Source organism: Pistacia vera, unplaced genomic scaffold, assembly GCF_008641045.1.
Source record: "Pistacia vera cultivar Batoury unplaced genomic scaffold, PisVer_v2 Contig44, whole genome shotgun sequence".
NCBI lineage: Eukaryota > Viridiplantae > Streptophyta > Magnoliopsida > Sapindales > Anacardiaceae > Pistacia > Pistacia vera.
Window position 1 is genome coordinate 199,886 of NW_022196268.1, and position 12,499 is coordinate 212,384.

Consider the following 12,499-nt stretch of genomic DNA (forward strand, 5'->3'; position numbering starts at 1 on the left):
ATAAATCACATCCAAATCAACATAAACAACGTATTACACAACAAATTATACAATCCAAGACAAAAAAACAAAAATGTCCATCAAAATTATCATCAAAACGGCATAGAACTCAAACTTTCGAAAGTTGAATCTCTAATGGTTTCTGTGTTTATGGGTGGTTTGGTGTGATAATCAGGAAATTATTTTTGGGGTTTCTTGTTTTAGGGTTCTTGATTTGGGGGAGAATGAATTTAAGCGATTTGATTTTGGGTTAACTGGGGTTATTTGGTTAAGGGATAATTTGTAATTTTTTAAACCTTTTAGTCTTTTACATGTCAAATTACAAGGAAACCCAAAAACTTCTGTTATGCACAAAAAAACCCTAAACGAGCCACTATTGGCTCGCGAACCGAATCGAGCCGAGTCGGGGTAGACTCGAACTCGGCTCGATAACTTACTCAAGTAGAATTCAAGCCGAGTTCGAGTATTTAACAAGTCGAGCCGAGCCGACTTGCAAGCGGTTCGGCTCGACTGACAGCCCTATCTACTACAGCTATTTTCTCATACAAAATAGTTCCTAACACACAAGGCAACATGCCCATTCATAAATTGGGTAGAACAACTAATTTCCATGTATAAACCAAAATCAGGATATAAAAAAGTATTGTTCAGATCATATATCATTGAATTATAGCTCAATTGTCACCAAGACGGAGTCTTTGTAAGTAATTATCAAATAGGAAGAAAAAAATTCTGATACCTAATTAAAGTCCGATCTATCATTGATTAATATGTCACAGTAAGCACATTCCAGCTACTGCAAATGTATTCACCTAGCTGTTTGTAATCTCTGGCTTTGCCATGCATTCACGTTCTTAAAATGAGGCTGAGCGGGTGAGCTTTGGCTTGGCTATCTTCTTGTCCTCCTCAAGAGAAATCATGAGAAGATTGGAAGGGTTCTCAACCATCATTTTTGCAACCAAATACCCAGCAATGCTCCATGTCTGATATTTTCTTGCCTGCTTCCCAACATAACGTCCAGTCTTACCATCATAGTACTCAGGCCAACCATCTTTAGAGAGCCGCTGTTCCACCAGTTCTATTGCTCGTTTTGCAATTTGAGGCCTTCCGGTCTTAATGGATGCTGCAGCAAGTAGCCACAAGAGAACTACAAAAAGAAACCATACGGTCACACGTTAAGGGAAAAAAAAAAGGGATCACCGCGGTTAACATGATTGACAACATAGACTGAGTTTTAATCGGGAAACTGACTGAATGAATACAAAATACAAAGCATTAAACATAAGCACAAAAAAGAAAAAGGCGCTAAATTTCAGAAACACAGGTAAAAGCGTCATATATTCATTAGTAGCTAATAAAATAAACAAAGTAGGAATATCACAATACGAGTTGTGTGTTCATGACACTTACCTGGCCAAGATCCACCGTTATGGTAACTCCAGCGTGTGTTCTTTGGATCATATCCAGTGCCAATCCTCCATTCATGTCCCTCCAAGGCTGGGTAAGAGATCTTCAAAGGCATCTCTCCTATCAAGTCCTCCCAGCGCTCCTCAATCAAATCCATAATGGCTGTTGCCTGCGCAGGCGTGGCAAGAGAACTCAAAATGGCAATGCAGTTCCCTACTAAGAACCACCGGAAGTCCATGCGAGCTGGGCTAACATTGCCAATCAAATATCCTCCTCTCAAGGGCATGAAATCAAAAACCCAGTCGGGGATAGAATCCGGGATGACATTAAACTTGTTAACAGCTGTGTGGGAGTACTCCTCAGTCTTATAACGGTATATGTTATTTAACTGTGTAAAATCAAGCCAATAGTATTTCTGGATGTGATAGCTGAGAGCTGTGATCCTCTTATCAATTCGTTCTATCAATTCCTTGCCGTCACGCTCTGGTTTTAACATTTGTCTGGCACACCTCAGTGCAAAATAGAAGAGAGCCTGGATCTCAATTGGATACCCATATATTCCCTGTCATAAAAACAAGCCAAATTTTCAATCCAGTTGAACAAAAAGACTTAAGTATGCCAGCTATCAACTTCACAGAGGGTCCCCATTAGGCAATCAGCAGGCGTTCAGCTCGAACATAGTACTGTATATGGATGTCTTTCAATTAGCTGATAATTTTGAACCATATATAAGCTAGCTGTCATTGTTTATCAGGAAAATATAACAAGCTGCACTCAACGTTCCAATCATATATATTAAAGGGACAGATAAACTGATAAAGATGGCTCCAAAAGAGAGGAGCTGCTACCCATGCCAACTCCCTTGTTCAACAACTTCAGGCAGCACCAAAGAAATAGGACTCGGCTGACATTGGGTCAAAACAGCAAACTAAAGGACTAAAAATATTTGAACAATTAGCAATTTTTTATTTTTTACACGCATCTTTTTTAACTTCATATTCTTGCGAGACTATATAACTAAAAAGACTCACCATTCTCCTGTCAATCATGCTACATCCATCTGCACACAAAAGTGTAGGGAAAGTGTCAAAGCCATCTGAGAGACAAAGGTTGAGAATCAACTTCATTCCTCTCTGCACCTCAGGCCGTTCTGCTAGTGTATAATCACCAGTGCACTTGGTATATGACCTTAGCAGTATAATCCACCAAAAGCCAGAATCCACAGGCGCTACTCTTCCTATGGCACTACCACCAAAATCCGCAATCAAGGTCTCCTTTTGCTGATGCGAGTTAGAGAGTACCTTAAAACTTGCGGGCATCACACCTTCTCCAAGGGTAAAGTTATCAATCCTTTTCTCCCAACCTTGGAGGTGAAGGGTCTTCAATAGGAAGTTCTTTACAATCTCAGGTTCTGCAGGATCCCTCATCAGGCAAGCTAAGCCAGTTGGAACAAAATCTCTCACAAAAACCTGAACATGTATAGGAATAGGAATAGATTATTACCATTGATTGGCAGAGTTTAATCAAAACGTTAAATAGATAAAAAAAAAAGTTGCTCAAACGGCCGTAATTAGACACATATCTATCCACCAAGTATGGGAAGAATTTTTTTAGAAGAGAAAAAGGCAATTTATAAGTGTTTCCTGATCATATTTAAATATTAAGATCTAACACAGATCTAGAATTACAAATCACAATGACATATATGATTTTTTTCATGAGAAAATCGACAATAATCAAAGGAAACTTATAAATAAAGTTGTACCAAATTAAATACAAATCAAAACCAACAATCATGTAATTTGTGTTTGTAGTTTGGTATATAGGTAGAAGTCTGATTTAGAAAAGAAAAAAAAGGTAGAAAAAGGTCTAATAATGAACTCGTAACATGCTTTTATTGGTTTAATTTGTTCAATATTTTCTGAAAAATACTCTTAATCACACCTTCATATAGGATGAACAGAAAGAAATATATTGAAAACACAAGTAGATTAACCTGATTGTAGTTCAAAGCCTCGGCCATAGGATCCATTGCAGCGAATGTCCCCACAGGCTTTCCTTTGAAGTAGACGTAAGATTTCTTCAGTCTCTCCCATGCCTCTTCCATCATCGCGGCACCATTATTCTCTCCACCACCACCGTTCGATCTCATCACATAATCATATATTTCAAGGCTCGTGCCAACACTCGGACACGGCTTTAACGACATTGCCTTTGGCAGATTCACGTTATCGGACATGTTATCGTTGCTCTGCAATCTCACCATCTTCTGCACCTTCTCTGGCTTCACTATCTCTCCGGATTCAGAGCTATCTTTCTTTATAGATTCTCCATCTTCCAAAGATTCTGAATCATTTTCTTTAGGTTCTACAATGCATTTTGAAGTTTCAATGACTATAAAATCCGTCGAAGATTTCTCAGAAATCGTCAAGTCCACTGAAGTGACTTCCGATAGATCATCCGTTGTGGAGTCAAAAATTGATGAGTGCTCCTTTCTTCCAGGTGAAGACGCCACTAATTTAGGTTCGTTGTCAGACAAACTCTTTTCTTCTGGACAATCTCCGTCAACAGCTGAGAAAGAGTTCGTCAGTGCCGGTGGAGGAGCAGCCTCTGCTTCCTTTGCATCATTTAAGAAATCTCGTTGCATCTTCGACATTCTAAATTAGTAGCAAGAGATTACCTTCGAAGTTTTTATTGGTGTTTGGCTGTAGAGAGAGGGAGAGAGAGACAATTTCAGGTACCCGATAGAGGGAGTGACTGAGTCACTCACTCAACTTGAGAGAAATAGAAAGTACGAAGTGTGTGTTTTCTGTTTTGGCGGTTTGAAGGAGAATTCAAGAAGGCAATCCAAATTTTAGGTCTCGTTTTTTTATTAATTACAATGTTACCATTAGGCCCATTAGATAGTTTTTTGGTTTGGTGAAAATGTTTGTTAAAGTCTTAAAGATCCTAGCAGTGATATTATGGTAATTTATTAGGGATATTAACAGCTAGCGATCGTTTAGTTACCGAGACGGGAAATGAAGGATGGATGCCAACGCCATTGTGCGCCAGCTGCCAGCTAAGCACACAATACAGCTGCAAGCGTTGTCTTAACACGTGTCCCCCGAGAGCTAATATTAGTTTATGGGGGCGAGACTGAAGCATGAAAAATAGATATATCTTTTAAGTATGAAACTGTGCTGAAATTAAAATCTGTTCAACTTATTTGTCAGGGAAGACGATCGTGATCTCCAGTCAACACAATTACTCGGAAAATTATATTCATATAGTCTACGGCTAAGTTGAAAAAGAGCCAATATTACTGATGTTTGATAGCTAATTATAGGGAGAAGACATTTTCCCACCCAAGGTTTGACAAAACGACACTTTCACACCCGTCAAGTTTCAAAATGATACTTTTCCACCCTTCGTTAGATTCTTTTAGTATTTTCTGTTAATATTTGACTGAAAAGACGAAAACAACCTTAAATAGTTCATTTCTTAATTAGTTTATTATAAATTAAAATTTAGTTAAGTCAAAGTCTTTATTTGATTATTTATTAGTCCAAGTGTAAAGATACATTTTTTCCTTTGTTTATTTAATTAATTAGGAATATTAATTTTTTATGTTAATTAGTAAAAATGAAAAACATTATAAATTTAATATATTATTAAATAATAGTGATGAGATATTGATGGCATTATAAATAAATAAATATTAAAGTCATTTAATTTTAAACAAAATTTCATAGCATTACTCTTAACTTTTTAAGTAGGGCTAACTATTTTTTCTTTTTTGATTTTTTAACTAATTAAAAAATAATAAAAAAATTATAAAGTAAAATAGTAAAGGGTTATTTTCGTCTTTTTAGTAAAATATTAACAGGAAACATAACAAAACCTAACGAAGGGTGGGAAAGTGTCATTTGAAACTTGATAGGTGGAAAAGTGTCGTTTCCAGTGTTAATTCTGGTTACTGAAAAATGGCAGTCCTTGATGGTGCCAGTGTTGAGTTCTGGTTACTGGTTCTGAAGCAATTTGATGATGCCAGGTTGAGTTCTGGTTACTAGTTCTGAAGCAATTTGATAATGCCAGGTTTGAGTTCTGGTTGGTTACTGATTTCTGAATTTTTTTTACTGATTAAGTTTGCAACTGGTAGTACAGATTTCTAGTCAGTTTTTGGTGATTTTTTTAAAAAACTGCTAGATGGTTTTTTTTTTTTTTTTTTTTTTTTTTTTGTTTTGACAATATTAATGAGTGTTGCTGAAGTGAAGGTTGATGAAAGTTTTTTTTTTTTTTTTGGTGAAGTTCTGATGATTGAATATTGGTGGAGTTACTTATAACTCATTTTGGCAGTAAAGAATTTGGCCAATCTGTTATGACTTTGGCAGAGTGTGCTATGAATTTGGCAAGCTGAAGCGGATTTTTTTTTGAAGTGTTGCTACTGTGTTGAAAATTTGGCAGTGCAGAATGGGTTATGAATTTGGCAGTGCAGAATGTGTTATGAATGAAGATTGTGCTGCTGTGTTGATAGGTTTACAGTGCAAGAGTTGGTAACTCTGATTAGGATTGTACTATGAGTTTTTTGTTGATAACTGAAACTGGAAATGTTGACTCAAAACCAGGTTTGGTATTAAGTCTACAACTGGTAGTGCAAATTTCTAATCAGAGTTGGTGAACCTAATTTCTTTTGTGCATTTTCTTTTACTAATGGTTGCCACGATAATGCATGTTGGTGAAGTGAATATTGATGAATTTGGCAGAAATTGCTAATGAATTGTTCTAATTCTGCTAGCTGATACATTCTACTGGTTGATAATGTTAATGAATGATTGATGGAGTGACTGTTGATGAAGCTTGGTAGTGCATTGTGAATCTGGCAGTGAATATGTTGTGAATTTGAATATGTTGATGGAGTGACTGTTAATGAAGCTTAGTAGTGCAAAATTTAAATATGTTGTGAATTTAGTAGTGCAGAATTTGAATATGTTGTGAATTTGGCAGTACAGGATCAGAATCAGAATTAAGCTGATTAAGCTGAACTTTTAGAAATCAGAATTAAGCTGATGCTGAAATTTTAGAAGTATCAGAATTAAGCTGATTAAGCTGAAATTTTGGAATCTCAGTTGAGCTGCTATATTGTGAACTAAAGTTGACAGTGAAGAATCAGAATTGAGTTTTTTTTTGCTGATGATCTGAAACTGGGAGTGAAGACCCTAAACCAGGTTTGGTTTGAGGGGAGATGTTGATATAAGAGGATGAAAGTGCCAAGTTGTTAAGTCTTTGGATGATTTTGATAATAGGCCAAAGTGGTGTCGTTTTAAGTAGAAAGTTTCAGCTCACTTACTTTACTCTTTACTCTGTATAAGTGCTATATAAAAGGAACAGTTGTTTGTTGTTCCTCTTTAATTTGTAACAAGAAAAAATTTCAGTAACAAAGACAGTTTCGTTCTCTCTCTTAAACTCATTTCAGACTTTCTTTAACTCGTTTTAGCTTTTCTCTGTATAAGTTCACAAGCATGTCAAAGACAATATACTTTTTAACATGGAGATAATTCAATACAAACTGCTGCCTAGCAAGAGGGATATACAAAATTATACCTTCCATTTCACTGCAATCAGTTCGTTAAGGGTGGTGTTTTAACTAGTAAAAAATGCAACATTTCAGGCTTTCAGCCGTCAAATCTGATTCCGAAAAATTCTGCATTTCAGCAAGTCAAAAAATGTAAACGTGGATCCTATTTCAGATGTGAATGTAAGCTAACAACTTAGTGGGCCAATCTTTTCTAATTGGGCGCCTATTGGGTGCACAGCCCGAACCCACATTGGGCCAATTATGGCTTTGCGCAGGTCACAATGTAAAGCTAGAATCTGGGGATTTTCGGTTTCAGAATGTAAAACCACTCACCAAACTCAGTTTATGATAAAACCTCTTCGTCTTCTTCAGTTAGAATCCTCGGAATTACGGGTACGGTTTCATTTCTTTCCCAACCATGGACATAAACACGACCACGACCACAGTCAATTGGGTAAGTCTCCCAAACCTTGTACTCCTCTTAATCGCCGAACGCCTCCCCACACGAATCGATCTCCTCTGTTTTCGCGCCGTTAGCCATTCATTTCTGCGCTCAGTCCCACCCCTTCCAAAACCCATTTCTACACTTGCTAGTCTCAAGGTTCCCTTCCCCCCATGTCGCCCAAGCCCTATCAACCCAAACCCTATCCTCAACACAAAATTTATGCTCACTCAGTCCACCGTTTACGCCATTCAACCCCTTACCAAAATCTCCAACACTTACAAAACCTCCAAAACGTGGGTAGTCCGAGTCAAGGAGTCAAGCTCTGAAAAAGTTCAAGTCCTGGACCCGTTTTATAGGTTTCCTATAAAAAAGTTGCCCAAGAAGTTACCCAGGTCCTTGAATTTGCTGGATTATCAGGTCAAGGAATTGACTAAAGTGTTCGGACTTGTGTTAGTTGACGTTGAGAAAGGTGACGAGTTAAGCGGATTTCAGTGTCCTTGAGTTTGCTTGATTATCGGATTATTCGTTCTCTATTTCAGCTAAAGAGTTTGCTGGTGTAAAAAGAATTGTGTTTATTTTACTGATGATGCTTTTGATGAAGTTCGTGATGATCACTCTGGATTGGATGCTGGGATATATGACTTGGTGGATGATAATGCTGTTGGGGCACTCTCACACCAACATCCACTGAACCTCTTAATTACAATTGAAAATGAAAAATAATATTGCTGTTTGATTCTGAGGGAGGTAGTGGTAGTCGGCGGCCATGTTCGGTTTGAAATTTAGCAATCATTGAAAACTACATAAAAAGATATATGACACAGCTTATTTGTAATTTGATCAACAGGAGTGATTAATCCACTTAAATTAACCTTTCAAGTCTCTTGAGTTTGATAGTTAATCTTACCATCTACCATAAACCTTAAGATCGAAGATTTAGGTTTGGTTAAAGTACAACAAAAATAAAAATTCTTCCCAAAGAGATAGTTAATGTTTTATTTTTTATTATTATTAAATCGCAAATACTTAAATAGGAAATCAAATATGAGGTCGTGTGTCTATTTATACTATCTTCAATTCACTTTAACTATATGGGTTACCCACATATAGGTTAACTAATATTTTATCTGTCTTAGCGGCGACAAGTTATAATATCTCAAAGTCTTTTTTGAAACAATATTTTAACTTTGGATGAAAACCTAGGCTTGTGTAATACAAGAGGGTTTGGCATTCTTAAATTACCATATAATATTATTAACATATTAACCATAGTCATTTACTTATTATTATTATTTTTTAATGAATAATAATTAAATTAATAATAGCCGTTAGAACATAAGAAGTTTAATAATGGTTTTTTAAAGTCATCCCAGGTAAGTCGTAACCTTAAGTTGAAATGGGTAGTTGGTTTCAGGACATGATTGATCAGCTGATCAAGCAGTAAATGTTGAAAAAAAAAAGAAATTCCTCAATCAGCTGTTGATGATCTTAACTTGTAAAAAAAAAAAAGTAAAATTCAAATCCCTAATTAGCTGCAAGTACCATGGATGAATGCCAGATAGAGTCTAAAGAAATCAAACCAACAAACAAACGTACGTAACATCGTCAATATATATGTATATATAAATCAACTAAACTCATTTATAATTAGCAGTATTAGTCAATATCAATATGTGTGAACCCGTATGCCATTGCACGGAGTATAACTCTTTGGATTTTGACTAGCTATATAGTTGGGTTGAAATAGACAGCTGATGATGAATCATCGGAGGTGGTTGAGTTGAGGTCGTTGCCTTAATTAAGGTGAAATGGCTCAATAAAATACTAGAAAAAAAATTCTTGTTTTATGTAGAAGTGATACTTTAATTAATCTGTTACTTTTCAAAGGAAAACATTTCATCAGGACTCTACATATAATATAAGTTGTCATTTTCAGTATTTCTTAATTTTAAATATTATATTTACTTCATAATCACTCAGTCAACGCGAAAGTAAATACTTAAAACATTTACGAAATAAAAGTCAGCAACTCAAAACTTATAGAGGCGCCATGCATGGACGTGCCAGTGGGTTTCAAACTTTCAATAAATCTCAACATTCAACATTAAGTATGTAGCTTAATGTTATTAAGGGTCAGCCGCATTACTGTGTATTAATCTTTTACTTTTGGATGAAAACCTAGGTTTGGGTAACATCAGAGGGTGTTAATGTTTGTTTTTTGTTTTCTATAACTAGTTGTAACTAGGACTATTTCTTATAATTAATACAAAATGAAGAACTTTGTTTATCTTTTTCTTTCTTTGAATCATTTACATTTGAAATATGGAGAAAGAACATATATATATATATAACCATTCACTAATTATTATTTTTAATGAATAATAACCATTAAAACATAACAAGTTTAATTATGGTTTTCCAGAGTCATCCCAGATAGTTGAGTTGAGGTCATAACCTTAAGTTGAAATGGGTTAAAGTCAAAAGTGTTCACCTCAATGCAAGTAGATTTATTTAGAGTGATGCAATATGCACTTCAATAATTCTCTAACTATCCCTCTGATCAAAATAAGTCTAAATTAATTTTAAAATTACTCATATNTGTTTATTGGGTTGAAAAACATCAGGCCAAGTGTTAAAAGTTTTTATGAGGTCAAAAAATTGTAATAAAGTAAAGTAAAAATACGTTTAAAATGATTTTTATGGAAAACTTTACAATATGTATACAAGTTTAATAAAATATTATTTTGAGAAGTGTATTATCAATCCCAAGGGTTAGTATAAGAAAGTTTGTTCTATCCCTTTGAGTTCGTTCAAACTTTATGAGACACAGTAAAATAATAGTATGCTGACAAATATATCAAGTGACCACAATACTATACTAGCAAATATGGTTGTCAAATCAGTATTATATCGTATATCAAAAACCTAATTTTTTGAATTGTATATCGCGTATTATATCGTATCTTATCGTATCGTAGGATACGACTTTTTCAAAAAAATTATAAAATAATCAAAATTTTCTAAAAATTAATGTTATCTCCAAGATTAATTAAAGAATTTTGTGATATTATTGACTTCAAATTATGGTATTACATAATCAAATTAATTACAAAATTAATAACCTATATTATTTTCTCTCAACTATTCCTATTATTTCCAAGATCAATTTCAATATATATATCTCCCTTGTATTATTATTATTATGCAAAATGGATAACACATGTTCCTAAAGGTGGAACAAATAGGTCGGGTTAGGCAGGTCAACCCTAACCCGAACCGCATTAGAAAGGGTTCAACTCGACTTTCAACTCGAGCCGCCTTATAGGCGGGTCGAGTTGAACCCAACCCGCATGCAACCCCTGGGCGAGCCGGGTAGCTATATGGCAACCCGCCAACCCGGCAGGTTGCTATTTTGTTTGCAACAGCCAACCCCACCGGGTTGGCCGAAAAAGAATTAAAAATAAATAAAAAATTAATTATTTTTTTAAAATTTTGCAGGGAACATTGGCCACAGGCCCACGGTAGCAACCTTTTGTTTAGTTTCAAGGGCAATTGCAAAGAGAGGTCAAACTTGACACATTGTTATTATTATTTTTTATGGTACGTAAAGTATAAAAAAATTAAATACTAAAGTCTTATTCTCAAATTTTCATGTCTTGTATAAAATATAATTCATTATTCTGCTAAAGTTTCATCAATGAAACTGTATCCAAATACTAATAAACTATGATACCATCACATTTTACAATTAAACTATATAAATTTAAAAAAATAAAAAAGATAATCCAAAATATTATTTATTATTTATAATAAATTTTTAAATACTTTAGCATTAAAATATATTTAATTAAAAAATCAAACATTTTTTAAGACTAAGTCCTAATACGACCCATTATAAAACGACTTATTAACAAATTGACCATTGATGACCCAAACCGATAAGAGTAATACTACATATACAACATTCTCATACAATATTTCTCATATAGTATTATGTGGCAAAAGATGATTGAGTGAAAGTTTAATTTAAATTTAAAATCATTTAATCTTATTTTGTCATATAATATTGTATAAAAATATTGTATGTATAAACCACCCCCAAATTAGTTGTTTTGTAAATTGTAACTTGTAAATTAATTGTCAATTATTGCACTCTTTTTTCTTTACCAAGTTTTTGTCCCATTGGGTTTTTCTTGGTGAGGTTTTTAACGAGACAATAATTGTTGTAATTTCTTATTTTATTTTTTGATAAATGAATAAATCTAATTTTTCTTATATTACAATTTGATTGTATTAAAATTGAATTAATTTTTGAAATGTTAACCAAAAAAAAAAAAAATTAATTTAATTAAATTATTAATATTTGAAAAGTTAACTAAAAACAATTACATTTATTCATTTATAAATTGTTAATTATTTATTTGAAAAGTTAACTAAACAAAACAAAATAAAATCAAAAATCAAAAAAGGGGGCTAACCCGGCCCGACCCTCAGCCTAATCCGGCGGGTTAGGGTTGGCGGACTGGACTGGGCTAGCTAATCTCAAAAAAATGGTGTGCCTAACCTGGCCTGTCTTTGTTGGCCGGTGGGATAGGACCGGCCTGCCAAAATCAGTAACCCGTCGTGGGCCGGGCCGGGCGGGTTACTTTTTCAACATTGTTCCTCTTCATTTTTTCATGCAAAATAGGTAAATTTGGACAAGTTTTAGTGAATCGAGTTAGTGACCCAGTTCTTGGGCTTTTGGCATAAATTAATAAAGTCGTATCGATATTTTTAAGAATACGAACAAATATATATTGTATTATAAGATACATATCAATGTATCAAAAGGTTTATGATACACTCTCTATTATGTATCGTAAATAACTTGTATTGAAGTATATTATATAATATACATCAGATATCATAGAATACCGATAACTGACAGATATATCAAGTGATCACAATCCTACATTGACAAATACGTAAATTCGTGATGGGTCCCTTGCGTCTATAAACTGGTCCTTTGGACACGACGCCATTCGCAAAGAAACAAAACTAAGATCACGACGTCATTCGCAAAGAAACAAAAAACTTAGGGAGAAAAGATC

The 12,499-nt window shown here is 34.4% G+C and overlaps 1 protein-coding gene across 1 annotated transcript; it reads right to left on the reverse strand.

The window, feature by feature from the left end:
• Window positions 1-854: 854 nt before the first annotated feature.
• On the reverse strand, window positions 855-4,063 carry LOC116144174 (probable alkaline/neutral invertase F). Its single transcript, XM_031429631.1, has 4 exons — window positions 3,404-4,063; window positions 2,439-2,876; window positions 1,411-1,969; window positions 855-1,147 (listed from the first exon to the last, which is right to left on the reverse strand). The coding sequence occupies exons 1-4, from the start codon at window positions 4,061-4,063 to the stop codon at window positions 855-857; spliced, it is 1,950 nt and encodes a 649-aa protein (XP_031285491.1).
• Window positions 4,064-12,499: the final 8,436 nt, after the last annotated feature.

What these genes read in the sequence shown, in the direction of transcription:
- LOC116144174 (XM_031429631.1), bottom strand. Translation starts at nt 4,063, where the DNA reads ATGTCGAAGATGCAACGAGATTTCTTAAATGATGCAAAGGAAGCAGAG. An exon ending in AGGCTTTGAACTACAATCAG is followed by an intron (nt 2,877 to 3,403) that starts GTTAATCTACTT and finishes ATACATGTTCAG; the next exon opens with GTTTTTGTGAGAGATTTTGT. An exon ending in TAACGGTGGATCTTGGCCAG is followed by an intron (nt 1,148 to 1,410) that starts GTAAGTGTCATG and finishes TTCTTTTTGTAG; the next exon opens with TTCTCTTGTGGCTACTTGCT.